The following is a 23109-nucleotide window of genomic DNA, read 5'->3' as shown; positions in this document are numbered from 1 at the left end:
GTGCTATATTTGAGCCTGGCTGTCTTTATATCTGTCCAGATCCACTCCATGTGTATGAATATTAATGTCGTGATCTCCTTACAGAGCCATAATCCTACCAGGACAAAGACACCAGTCCATAATCCTGAATCTCCTCCCACAACACAGCTAGGCAGATTGACTGAACACATCTGATTACATATTCAATAGTGCTAAAATGTCCTGAAACTACGTGCCAGCTATACTTTAAATGAGATCCAAATCCTGTCAAACACATGAAAACAGCATTATGAGCTCTGTTTTTAGTGACGTTCCAAGTTTGGGGATCACAGTTTTGAGCGTTTTGAGGTGAATAACCTCCGGAGGAAAGAAACCGTACTTTAGAGAAAATTAAACCCAGGACAGCTACAGACACTTGACCCAGGTAGAGCAGCAGTCCCTGAATCACCCGCTGCTTCCACCTAATAAAGCCCTTCCCCAATCTCCCCCACTTCCCTTGGTCTCTATTTCCATCTCCCTCTCTCTCCCTCTCTCTCTCCCCTTATGTAACACTGCAGTTCTGCAAAGCTGCTGATGTGACAGATCCAAGTACCTACACACACACACACACACACACACATGCTCAGTGATCAACCAGATCACACTGTACTCTCTGTGATTGCTGTCCTTGCTTCTGTCATCATTATTGATTGTAACATTGATTGCTGTCCCCAAATTGAGTTCTGATTCAATGTCACTGAGCTACAGTGTTTTTGCTTTACATTCCACTTTAGTTCATCCCTTGTCATAAATGTGTTCTCTCTGTATCCATGTGTGTTATTGGGATGTCATGCAGAGGAGCAAAACAGAAGGGACAGAGGAAGCGAGGGAGACAGGGGAGAGGTAGCTGGGTTGCACCATGTGACCTCGCCAGCTGTTGCTGTATGCTGGTGGGAGAAACGGAGAGGGAGGTGAGGTGAGGGGGGGAATAAATGGAGGGAGGGGTTGGTTTGAGCCTTGCCGGCACACAATGTGACTGGTGACAATCCCTTGTTCTGCAGAGAGAGAGAGAGAGAGAGAGAGAGAGAGAGAGAGAGAGAGAGAGAGAGAGAGAGAGAGAGAGAGAGAGAGGCGCACACACACACGCTCAGGCAGAAATGTGAAGAGGGAGCTCACACACACCTCTCCTGATTCAGCGGAACAGATTTATTCGTCACCTCTCCCTGCAGCCTTTACGCAGAGAGCCCTGCTGCAAAACAAAACACAGCAGGACCTGCCCCGTCAGTCAGCCTGTCCATCTGCGTAGATTAACGGCTCTGTTACAACTCTGACGGACTGCGTGCTTACTGGCGTTCACTGCAGCTGAGAGAGAGACAGAAAGAGAGAGGAGAGAGAGGAGAGAGAGGAGAGAGAGGAGAGGAGGGGGGGCAAGAAGAAACGACGGGCTGAAAACCTTCCCGGAGAGACGAGCTGCGAATGTGAATGATGGGAAAACTAAAAAACGACGGCTGCGTTGAGGATGGGCCAATGGATAAACAGAGGGGCACATAGATAATCAACAAGGGGAAGAAGAAGGAAAAAAAAAAAGCTCTTGTTTCTTCAGCTCTACCTTAGGACCTCCTGCAGGGAGATGTTCATCATTATGGGATAGGCGCACAGGTCTGCTCCATTGCCATGGATACCAGCACGCGAAAATTCACAGTGCGGAGATGGTTTTCCATCTACCTGAAGAACAAGGCGGCGAGGAACAAGAACACTACCGGCTTCTGTCAGCTGGAGGTGAGTCAACCCCGGGAGCAGTGCACAAACTTGCATCAACTAAAGAGGCGTGCGTGTGTGTGGATCTGTGTGGAGCTGGCGTGGAGGTTGCATCATAGTTGCACCATGTGTGTATGAATATTAAGGCCCCTAGAAGAACAGCCGCATTACCCGTGATGAAATGATGATGGTGTGTGTGTGCGTGTGTGTGTGCACATGGGAATGGGTGTGGAGAGGGATTGTGTGTTATTTTGGTTTGTGTTGTGGTGTGGTTCAGGAGTCACTGCAGCATCGTTACAGCTGTTGCTCTGCCAGCCCGTCAAGCATCCAGGAAGCAGAGGAAGGCGGAGGGACACTGTGTTTTGACTGAGACAGAAAGACAGGGAGACAGGCTACATGGAAATACAATCCGACAGACAGGAACGCTCACAGGCAAACGAGCAGCAAGCAAAGGCAGGCAGGTTGATAGATGAATGGATACAGACAGATTGACTCAGTGGATGGCAGCAGCAGCAGCAGCAGCAGTGGAGGTCTATTTTTAGCCCAAACAAACCAGTGGAGGAGAGAGAGGAGGTGGTGTTGCTGTTTGCAGCACATCTACCTGTATGTCTGAGATATAAATAGAAACTCCCCCTCCCTACTCTGGTCTTTGTTGTAGTGACGACAGCTGATGAATCAAGCTGACAGGCTACCTACCTGTTTGTGTGATGGTTAGTCCTCCTGGCTGGCAAATGTCTGCTTGTGTTTGTTTACCTGTTCGGCTGACTGTCCACATCTGTGAGGCGGTGCTTTGATTGCTCCATGTGGGGGAAGTCCTCTCTTACCTCGCCCCCATGGAAAGGTCAGAGTTCAAGCACAGCTATGGATCATCCCTCCAGATGGCCTTGAACCTCCTGTGTTTTCTCTTCTTGATGGACGTCACTCAGTTCTGCCCTGTCGAAAAATAAAACAGCAGTGAAGCACTTGAGCAAGCTGCTACCGCACAACTCTCCATGGGCTGAAACTTTCCAATCACTGACATCACGGCAGGCGATTGCCGTTTAAAAACTACAGTCATAATTAAGCTCTGACTGTTTTAGAGTGCAGCTTTTAATTACACCTAACATTACACTCAGAGTGTAAAGCCTAATTCAGAGGCTCAGTAGATTATAGTTATCTCATATTAGCAGTAGTGCTCCAAATTACTGTTATTTTAATTCTTGATTAATCTGCTCATTATTTTCCCAATTAATCATTTAGTCTATAAAAAAAATGTGGAAAATGCTTGTGACAAATTCCCAGAGCCCAAAGTGACACCTTCAATTTGCCTCTTCTGTCCAATAAACAGGCCAAAGACTCTTAATTATCATAAATTACAAAGAAAAGCGGCAAAATGTTGAATTTAAGAAGCTGGAACACGTTTTTGCTTGAAAAATAACTGAAATGATTATTGGATAATCATAGATTATAGTTGGGGATGAATTTTCTTTCGATTGACTAATGGACCAATTGTTGCAGCTGTTGTTAGTTATGAAGTTATTTTTTTGCACAAACTTTTGTGAGAGAAAATCCTTCAACATCTCTGACTGTTCATGTGGGGTGTGGATCTGCACTGTTGCTATGCTGTCATGTCATGTGCTGTCAGGTTTGTTTCACCGAGGGTGAATGCGCAGCTCTGCTTGGTTCAACACTTCCTGTAGGATCTAGACCACGATGAAAAAAACCTATATGTTAGTAATCATCCCCATTATTGAATACCACAAGGCACTGCCAAGAGGGTGAGATCAGTGCACTTGTTTCCTATATGAATCTATTTATATTTAAGGAAATATTAAGACAACAACTATCTCTCCTGCTGTCAGATTTTGGTGTTGCTGTAATAAAAAAGCACATCTCAAAGACTGAATTTGAGACCTAATAACTTGCTCAGCAGCTCGCTTTTGATTAAAACTGTAACAGGAAAACAAATGTGCCGCTTTGTTCACAGACTCGATAACACTGTCGCTGAAGAGATGGCATCAAATAACTTTCTGTCTCAGCAGAAACAGATCTAAGTGACAGTTTGATTATTTTTAGCTTCACATGAAGCTTTGAGTCTTAGAAACTACTGTACTCTGAAGCCCAGATAGAGGGATTGCTCTCATGCCGTTACAGAAACACTGTATATCGAAGTGATTCTGTCCTAATAAGGCCTCGAATGTTCTGACAGTCAATTCCTCACACAACAGTAGACTAGAAAGTACATTTAGAGAAATAAGCTTCAAATATCGAGAAATTCACGCAGTATTTTCTGTGAATAAAGCTTCAGCTTAACTACAAACCTTGTTCCCTTTATTATCACGTGAACTGGACGAATTGGAGAATGTGTCCATGGATATGACGACAATATTAACCTCCAATTCAAAGCATGTTATATACATTTTCATCCATGTCAAGCTGCACATTTGAACCTCTCAGTGCCTCCTTCCGATACAAGCACCTCAGGGAAGGCAGAATTGCGACAGTTGCGACACAATTGTGACTAAAAATTACGTTTTTTGTGAGAGATTTCATGAAAGCTATCGAAAGAAAATATAATTTACAACCATTACCTTCCTAGATTTACGAACTCATATTTGAGAGACTGACAGCTTTACAAAATTACAGTGTATCGTCACACTGACCAATCTCAGGTTAGTTTTTGATCATCTGCTTCACTGAGCAGACTGAATAGGCTGAAAAAGGCAGCTTAGACTGTGCATCTATGCACCGCCAGTGACCTCGGCCCATACCTTCACGGCAATAACATAATGGCTCATAATTAATGACCACCTGTCTGTGCGTCTATTTATACTTTTCATTTGTTTGTTTTATCAAAATGGATGTTACATAAACATTATTTCCTGACGCTGAGTTGTTGCGAAATGTAATTCATCCCCTCTTAGACAGACTTGACCTCTTTATCTCCTCTGTTTTTCTTAACTTCTCTGTTCGTAAATCATTAAACAACATACCAACACTGACTGTCTGTCTCTCTTTCCTCAGGATGACAGTATTCTTAAGGAGATTGACATCAGCCACCATGTGAAGGAGGGTTGTGAGAAAGCAGACCCCTCTCAGTTCCAGCTGCTTAAAGTGCTGGGACAGGGCTCCTATGGAAAGGTACAGGAAACACATTTTTAAACCATGACCGCTAAGACCTAAATTCCACAAGTCATGTAAGGGACATCTGAGCCGGAGCAGGTTCTCTTAAATCCGTTGGAACATCGCACTGAGCCAGGGATCCTGGAATAAGACAAGAGATCAGTGTTGACACAAAAGATAACCCATGAGACTACGCCCAATGCTGACTACTACAGCTGACCCAGTAGTTTATTATGTTTCCTCAGCTGTACTATATTTTATCCACTCAGTTTCGCTGGAATATTTCGTCTTCACACGTACACTGTATGACCATAAGTGTGCGCACACTCATTCATGGACATTGATATGCAGCTATAATAGCCTCTGCTCCTCTGGGAGGTCTTTCTAGGAAATAATAGACAGCAGGGATTCACTCACATTAGGACACAGGAGCACTAACATCTGACAGTCAGTGATGTGATTCATCCTGAAGGTGTTAGATGGGTTTGAGGTCAGGGCTCCGCTTGAGACAGTCAAGTTCCTCCACACCAAACTGGGGAAAGCATTTCATGATGGGCCTCGGTTTGTGTACGAGGTATTATCAGCTGAAACAGGAAAGGGCCTTGCCCAAACTGCAGCCACAAAAGTGGAAGTGCACTACAGCCAAGAATATTAATGTGTGGTGCAGCATTAGATTTCACTTAACCCACTAATGTCCATAATGGAGTTTTATAATTTCCTTCACAGCACTTGCAGAACTAGCTGAGCTTAGCACAAAACCACTGACAGTTTTCAAACTGGTGAAAGTATGAGACTAAAGTGCAGGTTGTTCACAAATGTATATTAAATTTATATTTGTGATTTTAAAAGAAAATCAACTTTGTCTCCAAATTAAGGTGTTGACAGTTTAAACAGCAAATGTTGTGTTTCCACCTCTTACAGAAATACAAATCTGTGGGGCTTTTCCTTAACATATTAACATTGAATATAGTCTTTAGGTGGAACCAAGGAGCCTGGTTCAAACTGTGAAAAACAGCCTGAGACCAGAGTACAGAAGAGTGTGTGGGATGGGGTGTCCACTTACTTTCTGTCATATAGTTTGTGTCTTTATTTAGTGCTTTACTAGTCATCATTAGCTAATAACGAGCTGTCCATTTTCAATTGTTTCTACACTAGCAGTATGTCACCTCATGCCTCGGATCACAATGTCTATTTAAATTAGCAAAGGTCCGCTGAATTGTGACAGTGTTACGGTCCGAATGAGGCAGACATGAGACCGCAGCAGATGTCGGCGGGTGGATGATTTCCCCAAAGCGACAGGCCGGCTGAGCCGAGTGAGGTCAAAGTGTGGCCTGGTTAGCATGTTGACATAGCTAGCTAGCTGTTGCTTACACATGGTTAATTAGCATTTGGCAACTCCATGCGAATCATAGCTGTTATCAATACTGCAGTGAAACAGCATTTATGTGACTCTCTTATGAAAAGTGAAAATAACTGGCACTTACTTATTATTGAATATAGGTTGGCAAACCTCAAAACTTTTACAAGGAGGCCTTTTTACAGTAAAACAGTCTACTTTCTATCCCTCTTCTATCACTTATATTTTACCCGTTTTTTACTACACACTGTTTTATCAGGTCTTATGTTCTGTTTTTATTTATGGTTTTGTGGCTTGTGTGTATTAATTTATCTAGTTCTGTAAAGCATTTTGTAACTGTGTTTTTTTAAGTGCCACACAAATAAAGTTTATTATTATTATTATCATCATAGTATTATCAGCAAAATTCACTATAAGTACCAAAAGTAGGCCTAAAAGCAGGCTAGACCTACTTTTGCTTTACTATGTTTTACTATTACACAACTCAAATTAGTCAGGGATATTGGGATATTTTTGTGTTTCACTTGATTGTTTGTTCTGTGACATTTTCATTTTGTGTTTTGTGAATATTTTTGGTCCCCAAAAATAATGCAACACATTTCATATGACTTTTATTCCATATTCATATATGTATCCCAATATCCCTAGCCAATTTTGAGTAGTGCATACAGTACAAGATCTTCTTTGGATTAATTTTACTGGTGCATTAATGAGCATGTTGCATTTTACTGCAGTGGATGTTACTATATCACCTATTCTGTTGGTATAGTTTAATCTACAGCAGTGCAACATATTCTGTAAGATTATCATACATTTGTACTTCCTGTGAGAACCACACATCTTTAAAATGTCAATTGTCTATGAGCTAATATAAATAGCCGTGTTTTGAGTTTTGTGACAATGCATTTACCAGCTAATCCAACAGGTTTTTGAATGGCCTAGGTTATTAAGCTTAAGAAGTAAGAGAATCTTATCTCATAAAGTAATCCTTCACTTTATCAGAAAAATTATTCTACTTTCTCATGTTTTAATTTTTACCATATGCTACTACAAAGGGTCTTAAAAATGTTAAACTAGTGTTTTGAATTGTCACAAACTGTTGCAAAATCTCAGATAAACACGATGATGACAGTGATAAACGGTGGTGATGATGATGATTCCAGGTGTTTCTGGTGAGGAAGATCAGAGGAGTGGACAGAGGACAGCTGTATGCCATGAAGGTCCTGAAGAAAGCCACGTTGAAAGGTATAAATGAAAAGCTGAAATGTGAGATGGAGTAAATTAAACTACTAATACTCAATATTTATCCCTTCCATATTGTTACAATGGCTTCAATATTTCGCTGATATATTATAATTATCAGGCTGCATGAGGCACAACTGACTGGTGATGAGTCAGGACAGCTTTTTTGGACACATGAGATCTCTTAGAATTAAGAAAAAAATAGATACCTGATAACTCTTTCCCCTTTTATATTGTGTTGGAAGGAAATGTTTAAAGATATAAAATATTCAAAATGCAGCATCCACAGAGGATGTTTTTCTTGTAATGTTTTTGCTTCTTATGCCAAGCAGTACTTTTTAAACACTCTAGTTTAACCTGTGTATGTGTCTGTAGCATCCAGAAATGGACTATAATGAATCTTGACGGAAACACACTACATTGCAATAACAACTTTTTTATTTATTGTCAGTTGATTGGTAATCTGTTAAATGTAATATTGGTCATGTGCAAGAACGCTAGGAGATATTTGATTGTCAGAGTTTTCAGTGTCCTACATTCAGGAGGATTTGTGGTAAATGAGGTTAGTTTGTACTTTTGATGCAGATAAACATTTTTGAGTCGAATGAGATTATTGTAAACGAGGATGCGCTGTACAAAAGCGGTTGAGATGTCATGTGCTGATTTAGTGTCTTTGTACAAGCCTTAATCCTCTTAACCCACACCCCTGGAATTTAAATAGTTATGGTCTCATCCTGTCAAGAAGACAGATGCTGCAATAACACTGTTATTGTAGTTTCCACTGCACTATAGACCAGCGGCAACATGAGATGGGTCTAATTCAAGTGACATTTTTCAATTACGTAAATGCAGTTTCATCCGACAGAAACCTACTGGCTACTACCTAATGGTATAAGAGGCTTGTCGTGATTCATCTCAATATAGATAGAAATAACAGACTTGCATTATTAAACAGGTTCTTCTTGTCCCACTATCTCTTACTCAGTCCGGGATCGTGTGCGATCTAAGATGGAAAGAGACATTCTGGCAGAAGTGAACCATCCATTCATAGTTAAACTGCACTATGGTAAGTCTGACTGTATGATCTCTGATATCTGTCTTTCTGAAATCACAGTTTATTCTCATATATAACAATCTAGATCCTCTTTTATGGAGAGAAAATAGCAGAAAAGAAGGCTTCCATAACTTTTTAATGCCCAACTTGTCTATATTACAAGCTGGAGTTTGTTTTTTTAAGAGAAGCTCTTTGGAAAATTAATAAATGTGGAGCCTAAATGCCATTACAAACAAAAAAAACACTTTTTGGAGTTGGGAGTGAACTGAGCAAACATGACTCATTTATAGCAACCCACTACATGACAATTATTAGTGTGCAGACTTTACTGTTGGGTGCTGAACGATTCCTCTGGAGCGATCAGAGCTGTTCCTTGGCTCATCACTCAATATGAACTATTACATAAAGGGCAGGTAGGGGAAATAATTGTTTTGATTGGATACCTAACCGTTCACTGAGTGTGTTAAATTCTGTTATGATGCTGATTTTGTTCGACACCTGTACCCAGCTGAGGTTGGATGTGCACAATATATACCTATTCTGCTTAAATACACCCTTAAATCCCCAATATAGCTTCAATGTATGTGTGTGTGTGTGTGTGTGTGTGTGTGTGTGTGTGTGTGTGTGTGTGTGTGTGTGTGTGTAGCCTTTCAGACAGAGGGAAAGCTCTATCTGATCCTAGACTTCCTCCGTGGAGGAGACCTTTTCACTCGCCTGTCAAAGGAGGTAGGATTGCTACTCGCTGGCTCTTTTCAAGCCTTTGCTTTTCAAGGTTTATTATGGGCTGTATAACACTGATGCATAATCACCAGGAGGGATTATACCTGCCACCATTGTCCTCGTTAACGCTGGGTTGATGTGACCCTCGCCTCGGCTACTTTTATGCTGATGTATTGTCAGTAAACAAAGACCACACAAGTGTGTTGGTAGTGAGTTATGTTTTCCTGGATAAAGTTTGAAAACGATTAGTGCTTTTTAGTTTGTTTTTATAACACGTTCAAGTAGGCTGTTCATATTTGGTTTTACCATCCATCCTGAGTGCTCCGATCACAAGTGGACAACTTCAAGCCTTCGATTTACACCTGGCATTAAATATGTCTCGACATGTGTTTCAAGTGGTCAGATCTCACTTCCCCACTATATACGCAAATATACACCTACATCACTGGAACAAACAGATATGTTTTTTACACAGAGAAACAAATCTCTCCATCTATAACATTTTGCCAATTAAGTAGTAGTAAGCCCAAATAGTGGAAAATGCTTGTAGGCAGTGTTTCACAAAGTTACTAGTTTCTCCTAACGCAAAAAGTCTCAAAATTGGGCAGTTTTTCAAGGGAGTCTGGTGACTTCCATGCGTCCCTAGACTACCTCGGCTCTCAAATGTGTCCTCAATGTGTCCTGGAGTTGTTCACACCTGTCCACTTGTGATCGGATCACTCAGGACGCATGCTGAGACCAAATGTGAACAGGGCCTTAGACTCTAAAGTCTAAATCAATCAGTGTATTGAATATCCCGCTGTGGGAAGTTATTTTTGGCGGTTGCACTGAAACTTTCCCAACTACTGGAAATTACTCTTATGCTTGAGTGAAGGAAACACCAACAAACAACAAATTAAAAAAGAAAGAAAGAAAGAAAGAAAGAAAGAAAGAAAGAACAAATTCCTTCGTACATCTAAATGTCTTTATTTGTTCTAGGTAATGTTTACAGAGGAGGATGTGAAGTTTTACCTTGCAGAGTTGGCCCTGGCCTTGGACCATCTACACAGTCTGGGCATCATCTACAGGGACCTGAAACCTGAAAAGTACAATCTCATAAAAGCTTCCTTTAATGTAACTATTTATTTTACAACATTTTTTTTTTTTTTAAAGACGATTTTAATGTTAATTTTTCCCAACAGTATTCTTCTGGATGAAGAAGGACACATTAAGATAACTGGTCAGTGTATCCAACAATTTCCTGCCTTTCTATTCATCTTTTACTTCATTTCAATCCTTCCGCTGACCTTTATCCCCTCTCGTCTTTCTCGCTGCCTCTCCATTTCAGACTTTGGGTTGAGTAAAGAGGCCATCGACCATGATAAAAGAGCATATTCCTTCTGTGGAACAATAGAGTACATGGCTCCAGAGGTCGTCAACAGGAGAGGGCATACACAAAGCGCAGACTGGTGGTCATTTGGAGTGCTTATGGTGAGAATTGTTTAATCGTATGACAGTCTTTTACTTTACAGCCTTTCATGTGCACTTGTGTTCTTTACTCTGAGTACACAGTCAATTTTTGTCTGATCATGCTGACAAAACCAGCTGGCATGAATTTACTTTATCTCATGAGCCAAACACTCAGCTCTTGGATAATGCGCCAGTGCAATGGTTTCTTAATTTGGCTTTCTTCTGGCAGTAAAGCTGCTTAATTATCGTATCTGGCAGATTAGGTCCCATCACTTTTAGTAATCGTGCATCTGTTGGATTCTGCTTGTTTTGTAAGGCTGGTGGCTTATTTTACTAATACTGAAAATGAGGTTAACGTTCACTGACAGCTTGCAGCTACATCAGGGCAACAGAGAAAAAGTGTCATCCCTGTCTGCCCTTGGCTAGTATTAGGGATAAATATTAAAATAAACAAACAGCTGAACTATTTACAAAAAACACCCTCTAGACTAAAATAATTTGTACAACTAAAGACAGTTGTGGAAGGAGACAAGTCATTTTTATTTAAATAGCTCAGTATCACAAATCACAAATTTTGCCTCAAGGGGCTTAAAATGACACCCTCTGTCCTTAGACCCTCGATTCGGATAAGGAAAAACTCCCCCCAAAACAACTTTGACAGGAGCCTGTTGTTGAGCTTGTGTTGCAATATAACCTTTGTGTCAGGTAAATACTGTTGAAATCATCCTGGAAAGCAGAACAAACTGTATCATTGTGCATTACATGTATTATTTTGCATTTGGATAGTTGGGTACTGGTTCTCTGTTTTAAGATTCATTGGTCAGTAATATATGAAACTAATGAAATAAAAATAATATCTTATTGGATTATTTGTAAATGCATTATGATCTACTTCTAGAGCTACTATTGTCATTACTTTCTCTTTGATCATCATTACTGTGAAAATCTGAGCTTACTGTTCATAAGAAGTGGTAGACATGTAGCTTCCTTAAAACTTTTCATAAAGCTGTAGTTGTGTCGCTGAGGTTGATTAAGGTCTCAGATGAATAATTATCATCTGTTTTCCAGTTTGAGATGTTGACAGGATCGTTACCGTTCCAAGGAAAAGATCGGAAGGAAACAATGGCGCTTATTCTAAAGTAAGAACACATCTAAACTGTTTATCGTTGCTATTATTCTTAAAGCCTTTTATTTAACTCATAATGGTCCGAGTATAGGTTTAAGTGCTGTTGTGTGTTATCTGTAGATGAATGTTTAACAATGTTCATTAGTGCCTTGTTCTTAGTTTATGTGTATGAGTGATGTAACACTGGTTTCATATATAGCATGTGCAGGATGTTTTTGCATTTCTTTGATTCAAGTACTTACTGAATAATTTTTCATTATTCAAGATAAGCTGCTTATATGAACCGTCAGCTATCAACCTCAGAGTATCCCACTATACCTGATTAAACAGAACTATTTTTTTACTTTAAAATCAAACTTAAAATGATGTTGATGTATCAAAGCATTACTAAACATCTCTGTGTGCATTAACATGTTTCTCGCCCCGTGTCTGTACAGGGCAAAGCTGGGAATGCCACAGTTCCTCAGTCCTGAAGTGCAGAGTTTATTAAGAGCACTCTTCAAGAGGAACCCTGCGAATCGACTAGGTACAGTATACATAAACCTTGATATGCAGATGTGTTGGAAGAACCTCTAAATCTTTGTGTCAGTAATTGGATTACCAATTACTGAGGACAGTTCTTACCTTGAGGGATACAAAATGGGACAATAAGGCTGCAGATTATAGCAGCAACCTTAATAAAAGCAATCATTTTGAACACTTTGCACAGCAGCTGAGTCACACAAAAGACACATCACACAGCCCTGATGAGCTGATAATACTGATAAACGTCATTCCACAGTCTTCCTATATTATGCTACTTGTGTTAAGCGATATTCCATTGTTAATTTGGCAGTGCACATAAAAGACTTAATAAAAACTGGCTGTATACTTGTTTTATATCATTTTTAATTACTTGGTGTTTTTACTATGCTGTCTGTTTGCCAAATAGATGTGAACAATGTCTCAATCTGTGTGACGAACAGGTGCAGGACCAGATGGAGTGGAAGAAATAAAAAGACATCGCTTCTTTGCATCCATAGATTGGAACGTAAGTACAATGTGTGAAGAATATTTTGTAGTCTACATCAATTAAGCCTTCCAATGTTGTTTTTTTCAGGGGAGGACACTGTTTACAATGGTAGTCTTAACTTGTATTCAACCCTGGTGTACTTGCATTACACACATGCTGTTAACACTATACTGAAGAAAGTGATTACAGACTAAAACAGTATATTGTTTGCAAGTATGTAGCACAGTTGTGAAAATGATCTGTAAGTAAATACCCTGTCCTACCACCGACATCTACACCTGCTGCTCATACATACTGTATATTCATTTTATGTGCACAGTTGCATCAAATGTAATGGTTTCTATGAAGTCGTACATCTGAGATTCACTGTTCGTATCAGTGTCCGGGGTTAAATTTAAAAACGTTTATTTTAAGAGCAGCACGTCTGAATGACATTGTGGTGTTGTATCCTGTCATCGAAACCCTGCAGCTGTTCATCCACTTCCTCAAGAGTTGCCCACATTCATGAATCATTGAGCATCCTTAGTGTGAGATTTTGCTAAGTGGCAAAATCTTCCCTTTCTGCCTGTCTCGCCCAACTTTATTGGAATTAATCCTCTTATCTACGTATAATAGCCTTCCTCATGGAAAGTTTGCTCATACGCACGTGTTCTGGCTACAGACATTACCTGTGCTATCGTAATCTAACCTTGACATCCACTCCTTCTTTTAACTGCCTGCACTCTCGCCCAAAGCTTCTTTTTAAGTAGCCTGTCAGACACCACTGAATCCTGCTCTGAAACGTGAACGCTTTGCCTGCTGCCCCCGGGTTACATGTGAGTCCTTCTATTGCGAGCCCTAAGAGGAGAAGATAAAAGCAAATCAACGTTCTTTCGCTGATGCAAAGCAAAGCACTTATGTAACGACTGTATGTGCATTACAGAAAATTCAGGCCAGATATAAAGTTGCAACATGTAAGAATTTTAGTTCAAAACATTCAAAAATTAACTAAAATAGAATCTAGAGGAAATGACAGGACATCACTGTCCAAGATGGATATGTATTGTGTTGAAGAGACATCTACTGAAGGTAGCATGCTGACCAGCTAGCTCATGAACTGAAAACCTCTTTCTCCCAGTGGTCCAAACCTCCTGTGCTAGTGGTGCTAACACCAACACTCCGCTGGTAGTCCAGCTAGCTGCACTGCTACCTGAGCTAACAAGCTAACAAAGCTACAGTTGTGGCTATATAAACTTAGCACAGTAAGCAGCATTTAGCAGTTACTCTGGTCATATGCTGACCATATTTGTTGGGTGTCTGAATTCGAGGTAGCTAATTCTTACATATTGCACCTTTAATGTTTGGTGACCTTGAAGGAGAGAGGAAGACCAGCTCATTTGTAGCTTTGTCAAACTTAGATGTACACACCAGCAGGACAGTTGACTGTGACTTTGATAGCCAAAAAACCTCATCAAAGTAATTACTGATTAATTGATTGCATTATTGATTGAGCAAGCGCTCCATGGTCACACTGTTGCACCCGTTCCTTTTTATCAGAGATGTTGGGAAGGCTTCCGACTCGTGTTTATCCGCTGCTGTGAGTAGCAATGCTCTCGTCTCTAACAAAATCCACTATTATCTGCTTTGCATGCCCACTAATCTCTGCCCCCACTCTTACACCTCACTACATCACTACCTATTCGCCCCTGCCAAACACCACATTTTCCCATTTACAGATGGTGTTGCTGGCTTTGAGGCCACAAGCTATCAATAAGAGGCTTACGTTCTCCTCCACACTATGCTAATTAAATCACTGTGCTGTATCAGGCCTGGTGGATCCGCTGTCACCCATCAGGACCTTGTTTGACTTTTCCTCTGTGATCCCAAGTCTGTCGTTAATGTCCTGATCTTTGAGGAGATTCTCGCACAACAAAACTGACATTAGCTGCATCCTCACCTTGTCAGCAGGCATGCATCACAAGGAATGCTAACTGCAAATTACATAACAAGTAGGAGTGTTTAACAGTCTCACCATAAATCAAATCAGTTAAAAAAAGAAATCTGAATGCTGCAGGCCTGTCAAAGTTATTTAATGTGAAACTCTGCCAGACTGCTCACAGCAGGCAATGGTGACACCCACAGGCCACACTCAGTAATACACTACAGTAAATAAAAATGTGGTGTGTGCATAGTCTGTGTACTGGTATACTGTAGAATGGGCATTCATTCATTCAATCATTCAAACTTTATTATTACATTTAAATATACATTACCAAATTAATATTTTAACACAATACTTACTTACTTTTACTCAAGTATGACTTTTGGGTATACAGCACTGCACTTGTTATCGTTATCACTGTCTATAGATTGAGAATCCATGAATTGAGGCCAACCATTATTTTTCTATCTATTTGTATATTCACAGACTTTATTTTGCTCTCTTCTTTTAATTTTATGAGTAAAATTTCAAGATCAGGCTGTGTCACTGATGATGCAGCTCATGTTTGCATTAAACCTGGATCTATAAGGGATCAGTTTGGTCATGTGAGACAAAAGTTGTAACATTTAATTTAACAGTTGTGGAAGCCAACCTGTATTTCATTGATTATACTTGATGACTTTTAAAAATAGTAGTTTAATGAAATTAAAGTTTGTTGAAACAAAAAACACTGCTCACTAACTTAAGATGTATGAGCATGACTTTTGCATTAAGTTGCATTGTAAATTTGCACCTGATGACGTGTCATGTTGTGTTTCAGCCAGCTGTTGCTGCTCAGTGCTGATATTGATGAATGTTGTTGTTTTCTGTAGAAGTTGTACAGGAAGGAAATGAGGCCTCCATTCAAACCGACGGTTGGAAGACCTGAAGACACTTTCCATTTTGACCCGGAGTTCACCTCCAGAACACCCACCGGTAACTAAAACATACAAAAACACACACATTGATATATTAACACACGTTAATCAGATCGAATAAGATGAGTCCGTTAACCGTTGAGAATAATCTACTTGTTGTTATAGGTGATGATGTATTTGGACTGTACTTTCCATTAGAAATCACTTGAAGTAGTTTGAGCACGTTTGTATCTGTGTGTCTTTGCCTGTCCAGATTCTCCCGGCATCCCTCCGAGCGCAAACACACACCAGCTGTTTCGTGGATTCAGCTTTGTTGCAACGAATCAAATTCAGGAACCTAGTGTTGCAACGGTAGCTCCTTCTCGCCAGGAGGTGAACAACATCAACCCCATAGCACAGGTACTGTATGTGCTGTATTTCGTTAAGCAAACAGCTAATGTCCGAACTCCACATCTAATTAAATGATACACTCACACACTGATTGGAAAACAAATTAACTGTGTGAATAAATCACCGAATTGGTCAGTTTTATGAGCCAACTGACAGATAAACAGGTTGAATAATTAAGAGATTGGCTATTTAATGACGCTGACCTTTCTCAACATCACTCCCATAAATCACCATCAGCTTTATTAAAGCAACTGGCTGCTGGATGAAGCAGTTATTCTCTCATCTAATATATGACTCTGGCACATTTGGCTGTGGCAGATATATGAAGTAAAAAGTGTGTGTCTGATTATTTGTGTTCCCTGCAGCATCTTCGTGGTGACGTGGCCTTTAGTGATGTTTATGAGCTCAAGGAGGAAGTTGGACAGACGGTGACTTCTGTCCGCAAGAGATGTCTGCACAGAGTTACGGCTGTGGAGTATTCAGTGAAGGTAGTGGACACTAAACCTTTATTAGTACTTTTTTTAGATTTACATTCATATATTAATATTACAACATATACAAAGTATTTCTGAACATACATGATAAGCATTCACAGCTTTTGTCATAGCATTTCATTCACAGTCTGTCACCCACAACATTTTGGAGGCAAATATACTTTTCACTCCACTATATTTATTCAGTTTCTTAAGTTACTAGTTACTTTGCAGATTACATCCTGCGTAAGAACCAAAGAAGCAGATTTTTGAATTAATGAAATTTATTGGCATTGGATTTTAAAAGACACTGACATAGAAAATTGGAAAAATTCTAGATCTATCTGATCTGATAATCAGCCAGACCGATGATCGGTCTGTCAGGAGTGTTGTCACGATGCTGGAATGTCTAACTTTAATACAATAGACCGGATCACCATGGCGTCGTGGTAACAACAACCGTTACTTCCCGGTAGAAAAATGGCCACTGATTTGCATTGACGAGATAAATTAAATGGGAAAAACTTGATTTTTGTGTTGCCATTTTAGACGTAACTGACTGTAACATATATAGTAAAACATAATTAGTTATTGTATCAGAATACATTTTTAAAGTAACCCTCCCAAATCTGTGACCAGTGCATCGCAGTCTAACTGCTAGTTTCAGGTAATTTTCTGTAGTCTGTGGTCCCACATTATGTCTCCAACCTGCCATTAGTGAAAGTTTTGTTATAATAAGCTATGACAGCATTGAACATGCAATTTAGATGAATGAGATGTGCACACTTTGAAACAGCGTCATTAAAAAGGACAAATAAACGAAATAAATTCTGTCTATTGAGAGATTTAGACGTTGTAATTGTGTCTTTGTGCGTTTCTGTTTTTGTGTCAGATTATTGAGAGAGCGAGGAAAGACCCATCGGAAGAGATTGAGATTCTGTTGAGATACGGACAGCATTCAAATATTATTACCCTGAAGGATGTAAGTGCAACACACCAAAACCATGATAAAATGACGAGCAGCACTTCCTCTTCATCTTTATAACAGTTTTGAATAAGCCTTGTGTTGTGCGTTTTTGTTTTTTTTACCATTAGGTGTTTGACGATGGCCAGAGTGTGTTTCTGGTTCAGGATTTATTGAGAGGGGACGAGCTGCTGGACAGAGTTCTGACGGTGCCAAATTTTACAGAGAGAGACGCTTCAGACATCATCTGCACTCTCACCAAGACTGTGGAATATTTACACTCACAGGGGGTAAGACGGAGGGACGGAAAGGCTTCCTGACATCACTGTTTTTGAGTGTTTACACTTACTTGCATAATACTGTTTGGTTTTAAAGATTCAGTGGTAGTTAGAGCAACCTTTGACATTTTTTTTTTGCTTAAATTTAACAAACAAAGACTAATAATGTGTGCTTTTTTGTTTGTGTGCGTTTCCTTTTTCCAGGTCGTGCATCGGGACCTGAAGCCTAGTAACATTCGCTATTCTGATGACTCTGGACTCCCAGAATGCATCAGGATATGTGATTTTGGTTTTGCCAAACAGCTCAGGGCTGAGAATGGCTTATTGATGACCCCCTGTTACACAGCAACCTTCATGGCTCCTGAGGTACAGTATATTGATAATCACAATAAAAAGTCTCTAATGTTGCACCAACATGAATTATTGAACGGATATCAAAAATACACTTGAAAATAATCCCACCCTGCACTCTATTAAAATGATTTGTATGTGTGTGTGTGTGTGTGTGTGTGTGTGTGTGTGTGTGTATGCACGCAGGTTCTGAGGAAGCAGGGTTATGATGCAGCCTGTGACATCTGGAGCCTGGGGATCCTGCTCTACACCATGATAGCTGGGTAAGTTGATGTTAATATAACCATTTTGTGCAAATGCTCCCCCTGCTGCTTTAAACAGGATGTTTTTTCAATGAACTCCCCTGGTGTAATACCAGTGAAGATAGTAAGAGACCGCGTGTTTTTACCCCTGTCAAATCAAAAGCTTATCGCTTCTCATCTTTTATTGTCTCTAGATTCTATAACGTCAGGGCTTTTCATTTATCAAGGGATTGTAGATTTTAGAAGACTCCCTATGGCCGGACTTATTCTCTGTTATTGTAATTCATCCAACCATTGAATTGCTCTCTGTAAATTTTTATTTTTATTGGCCAGTTTCAGTCCGTTTGCCAGCAGCTCTGAGGACACAGCAGAGGAGATTCTGGCTCAAATCGGCTGCGGCAAATTCGTTATCACAGGAGGGAACTGGGACCTGGTATCAGACACTGCCAAGGTAAAATTTCATTTTTGGAGAGGGGACATACATTTGCACATAAAATGGTTGCATTGTTGAGCTATAAATATACTAATATCCCCCGTGTATGTCTGCATATGTTTAAACAGGACATTGTGATCAAGATGCTCCATGTGGACCCTCACCAGCGCCTGACTGCCCCCCAGGTACAATTACTCCATAATATGCTGTATAAGACAATAGGTCCCTCTTGATACTGTTAAAGGTTTTTACTGTGGTATTAAGCATTTTCTGTTGAACTGGAAACATTAAATTTACTACAGATGACGTGTTTTTAGTCATTTATACAGAAACAATGAACAGTAGAGGAAATCATTTGACACCATTTCTCTTATCCCACATGTACATATGTTCTCTAAACCTTTGAGTTAAAGTGAGGATAGTATGCAGTATTTACCCTATCTTAACTTGCTGTTTTGTTTGGAGCAGTATTTTGAAATGTTTTTTGCTGTGATGCACTTTAGGTTCTCCGTCACCCCTGGATAGTAGACCGAGACCAGTTGTCTGACAGAGCTCTCACCAGACAGGATGCACTCACTGTCAAGGTTAGCCCTGTGTGCATGTGTGTTAACAGTAAATATCATCAGAATATTAGACCTAATACAACTGTGATGCCAACAAATTTGGGACATTTGTAAATAAAAACAAAATGCAATGATTTAACAGTCCTTTTGAACCTATATTCAATTTAATTCAGTACCATTATATTGTATTTAGGTTATATGTAATATTAAATTGATGTATTTAACAGTTTATGTCAGTATCAGTAAAATGTGTTCCTCTGTCTGTCCATCAGGTGGTGCTGTCTGCCACATATTTACTTGTAGGACATATTAGACCAGTATTAACATGTTATAATACAGTCTCCTTTTTATTCCATCAGGGGGCACTGTGTGCCACCTACTCTGCTCTGAGGCGCTGTGCTCCAGCGCCGCTCCTGGAGCCCGTTCAGTCCTCCAGTCTGGCTCAGCGGCGAGGAATGAAGAAATTAGAGAGTCCCAAAGTTAATCCTGACCCCAAAGAAAAGGAGCGACCCCAACAATCTGAATTAAACACAAAATAAATTAAACGTAGGCCCACATAATTTTAAGAAGATGTAGTCTTTCTGAAAAGCACAGATCTTAGTCATGATGTGCTTAAGGGCCTGTAACCTGAATGTAGCAGATCAACAAAATAAAATCCCAAATTGAATTAATGTTCATCTAAATTTTATTCTCAGACAACATTTCTCATTGTTCTTTCATGGATGCAAGGAATTGGACTGATCTGAGTGGACGTTTACTTTGTTTTTGTCATGCAAGTCGGAACACAGTTAGAGCTGTGGTGCAATATAAACAGACTACTTGTTACCTGCCTTGATATATATCTACTGTAGCACCAGCAGCTGAAAGTGGGACACATTATTCTGCAAAAAGCAGTATTCAGTGCCACAAACAACATGCAAATAATCTGTTTACTTTAGTTTTCATTATAAGCACATACATGTTTTTCATCAGGAGTTCGTGGACAGCCATAACAATACCGTCTCTCACAGTCTGTACTCTAACATCTCATCTAAAATTAGACATGCAGTAGAATGACTTCTATTTGAATGAGGCACTGTCAGTCAGATAATAACATTTTTCCTCCAACCAAACTTCTGAATTCAGAGTTGTGCATGTTAAAAGTGTAAATATTCTACCAAAGGGAATTATTAAGTTAACAATGCCATTAAAGTCTTTTTCTTCATAATAGGCTTAATAATTTTACTGTATGTATTGCCGTCTTCCATAAATGCAGCCTTTGACTCTTATGAAATGTATTGTTAAATGTGTCACTACTGCACTTCCTACATCAGACCGAACAGTGAGATATGAAGATGTTTATGTTGAGCGAAGTTTGTTGTGTTTATTCATAATTCAAAATGTTACTTGGCTTTACTAGTAGTCATAGAGGCAGGGACACCTGGAGAGCAGCATATTGCTCTCTGGTAAATGTCACACTCCTGTGCTACTTTGTATTATTAACTCTGCACTCAGTGTGATAGTTCATCTTTCTGCGTGTGCTCAAGTGTGTCAAGTCGCTGCCAGTAGGCTTCTGTTAGCTGAACGCCAAAACATCTGAGAACCACTGTGTCAGAGGATTGTACATACTGTCTACTGCTGCTGCCCTGATTGTATCTAAAAATAACTTCAATCACAAATACGAGGTAAGACTGAACAGGGTGTTTTGCAGATATGAGTAGCACACTTTATGTTGTACAATTACAGTGTTGTTACCAGTAGAAAATCATGATATTCCACAATTCTTGCACATACTTCCTGGTCAGGGGTAAAATAAAACGTATTGTGATGTGTAACCAATAGACACTGTAGCAGGGATACAGTCATTCTGTACATATTATGTTTGCTGATACACATACTGTATATGTTGTGATGCATTGCACAACTGTGAGAGGTGAAGCCGGGACTGATGCAACTATGAGTATGAAGATGAGGTTGTAGATATTGTGTTGTACAACCGTGAGGACGAGGTGAAGCTGTAAATATTGTTTACTAATCTAGATTGTACATACTGTCACGCAGAACCACCAGTGAAGAGGTTAGATTGTATATACATAGTGTTGTACAACAAGCAGTGAGACTGTATATATTGTGTTTGCAGATCTATTGAGATTGTACATATTATATTGTATTGTGCATCCATTGCTCAGAGTGTACATACTGTCTATACCTGGCCAATCACTGAGAATATTGGCTAGAATGCCAAAGTTTTACAAATAAAGGAAAAGAACAGAAACGGCACAGAAATGAGTGAAGTGTTTTTTTTTTAAATCATACCATGCCGGTACTGATATGATATGATATGATGATGTGTGAATGTATTTAAGCATTTACCTGAATTTCCTACCAAGGGATTAACATTAACATTTTGACTCGTCTCAGCAGTAAAGCACATATTTTATGCAGTCCCTCTCAGATTTCACAGGCTTTTTGCCTGTCACGTTATTTTTGGCCTGAAATGCCTGATTTTAAGGTGCACTATGCAGACATTTTACAGGCTTAAACCGACAAAGAGGCTAAGCTCTGGAGCTAACTTTATAGCTGTATGTTTACATTTGTATTTGTAAACATCTGAGCAAAACAGGCTTGTTGAACTGAAAGATGTCTGACAGTTCAAAAATTGTAGCCAAAAAAAGTTGCATAGTGCACTTTTAAAGGCAGACTATTTTTTAAAAGAACTGCAATGCATGTGTTGGTGTTATTTATGCAAAGAAAATGCAGGAGTAAGTGAAAATTGCAAAACTAGTTGTGATTTTGTTGTAGAAAAGTGTCTTTTGTTTGGGTGTGTTATGATGAGCAGAACATGAGGTATTGCCTTGCACGATCTTTAGCAGTAATTTTTGTTGGTAAATGTGAGACAACTGTGTCATGTCTGCATCTTCACAACAAAAAACAAGGAAGTGAGTTTGGCGGTGTACATGTAAGGCTTAATGTTTTACACCTGCTATGATTGGCAAAATTTGCGGAAAACCTACAATGAATGGTCGAATTTGCGTTGCAGTTATTTAACAAAATTGCAAGGTCGTGCAGAATTTTTGTAAGCTGTCATGATCACAACACTGCAACTTGCAAACTGGAGGAACTGGTTATTAATAACATTAACAATGTTATGTTCAAGTGTCCCTGTAAGCCGTGACAGTGAGCCAGCATGAACAATACTAGGACCCTGAAAATGATGAAGGGATTTCTGCCCCAATCAATTTTATTATTCACATGCTTCACTTTCCTTTAATCGCAAAGCATGAACTAAACTGATAAAATGTAATCAGGGCTGTTTGAGCACTGTAAAGAAAAAACTATGAGAGGCAAAAAAACAAGATCAACATTGTCAAGATAACCACAGATTATTAGACGACATGTGACACTTAAATGCATTTATGTTTAACAAACTAATCAATCTTTGCACAATAACTTTGAATACCGCAAAATGAAACCCACATGCTTCATATTCAAGTAAATGTGAAAGGTTTTAAAGATTTCACCACCTTTACATCACAGTGCAAAATAAAGTATGAAAGGTGTCATACAGAGGTCACTGTGCTTAGTCCGGTGTTTGCAGTCAATCACACATCAATGTTGTTTTATATTCAATAGAAAAATAAACTGTTTTCAAACATGAATAACTCACTCACACTGCACACAAAAACTCCTTTTTAGATACTTATGAAGGTAAGCAGTCCAGAAAGAAAATGATTTTTACCTACAACATTAAAATACCCTTAAATACTATGAAACATTTTTAGATTCCCTGATTTACTCAGACAACAAAAAATAACAATGA

The 23109-nt window shown here is 39.5% G+C and overlaps 1 protein-coding gene across 2 annotated transcripts; it reads left to right on the top strand.

Moving 5' to 3' along the window:
* Window positions 1-1098: 1098 nt before the first annotated feature.
* On the top strand, window positions 1099-21567 carry LOC311260496 (ribosomal protein S6 kinase alpha-2-like). 2 transcript variants are annotated; one of them, XM_084358357.1, is made up of 22 exons: window positions 1099-1737; window positions 4720-4836; window positions 7339-7420; window positions 8403-8483; window positions 9118-9197; window positions 10170-10276; window positions 10373-10410; window positions 10519-10661; window positions 11709-11779; window positions 12204-12292; window positions 12732-12796; window positions 15572-15674; window positions 15870-16015; window positions 16372-16494; window positions 17372-17461; window positions 17575-17733; window positions 17926-18087; window positions 18259-18335; window positions 18648-18765; window positions 18876-18932; window positions 19251-19331; window positions 19670-21567. In XM_084358357.1, the coding sequence occupies exons 1-22, from the start codon at window positions 1633-1635 to the stop codon at window positions 19847-19849; spliced, it is 2274 nt and encodes a 757-aa protein (XP_084214483.1). In that variant the 5' UTR covers window positions 1099-1632; the 3' UTR covers window positions 19850-21567. The 2 variants fall into 2 exon arrangements, with proteins under 2 accessions (XP_084214483.1, XP_084214482.1); XM_084358356.1 differs by having other exon boundaries at window positions 10373-10661.
* Window positions 21568-23109: the final 1542 nt, after the last annotated feature.

Source organism: Pagrus pagrus, assembly GCF_965226575.1.
Source record: "Pagrus pagrus genome assembly, chromosome: 1".
NCBI classification, from domain to species: domain Eukaryota; kingdom Metazoa; phylum Chordata; class Actinopteri; order Spariformes; family Sparidae; genus Pagrus; species Pagrus pagrus.
Note: the sequence above shows the minus strand (reverse complement) of the source record. Positions and strands in the feature narration are given on the sequence as shown.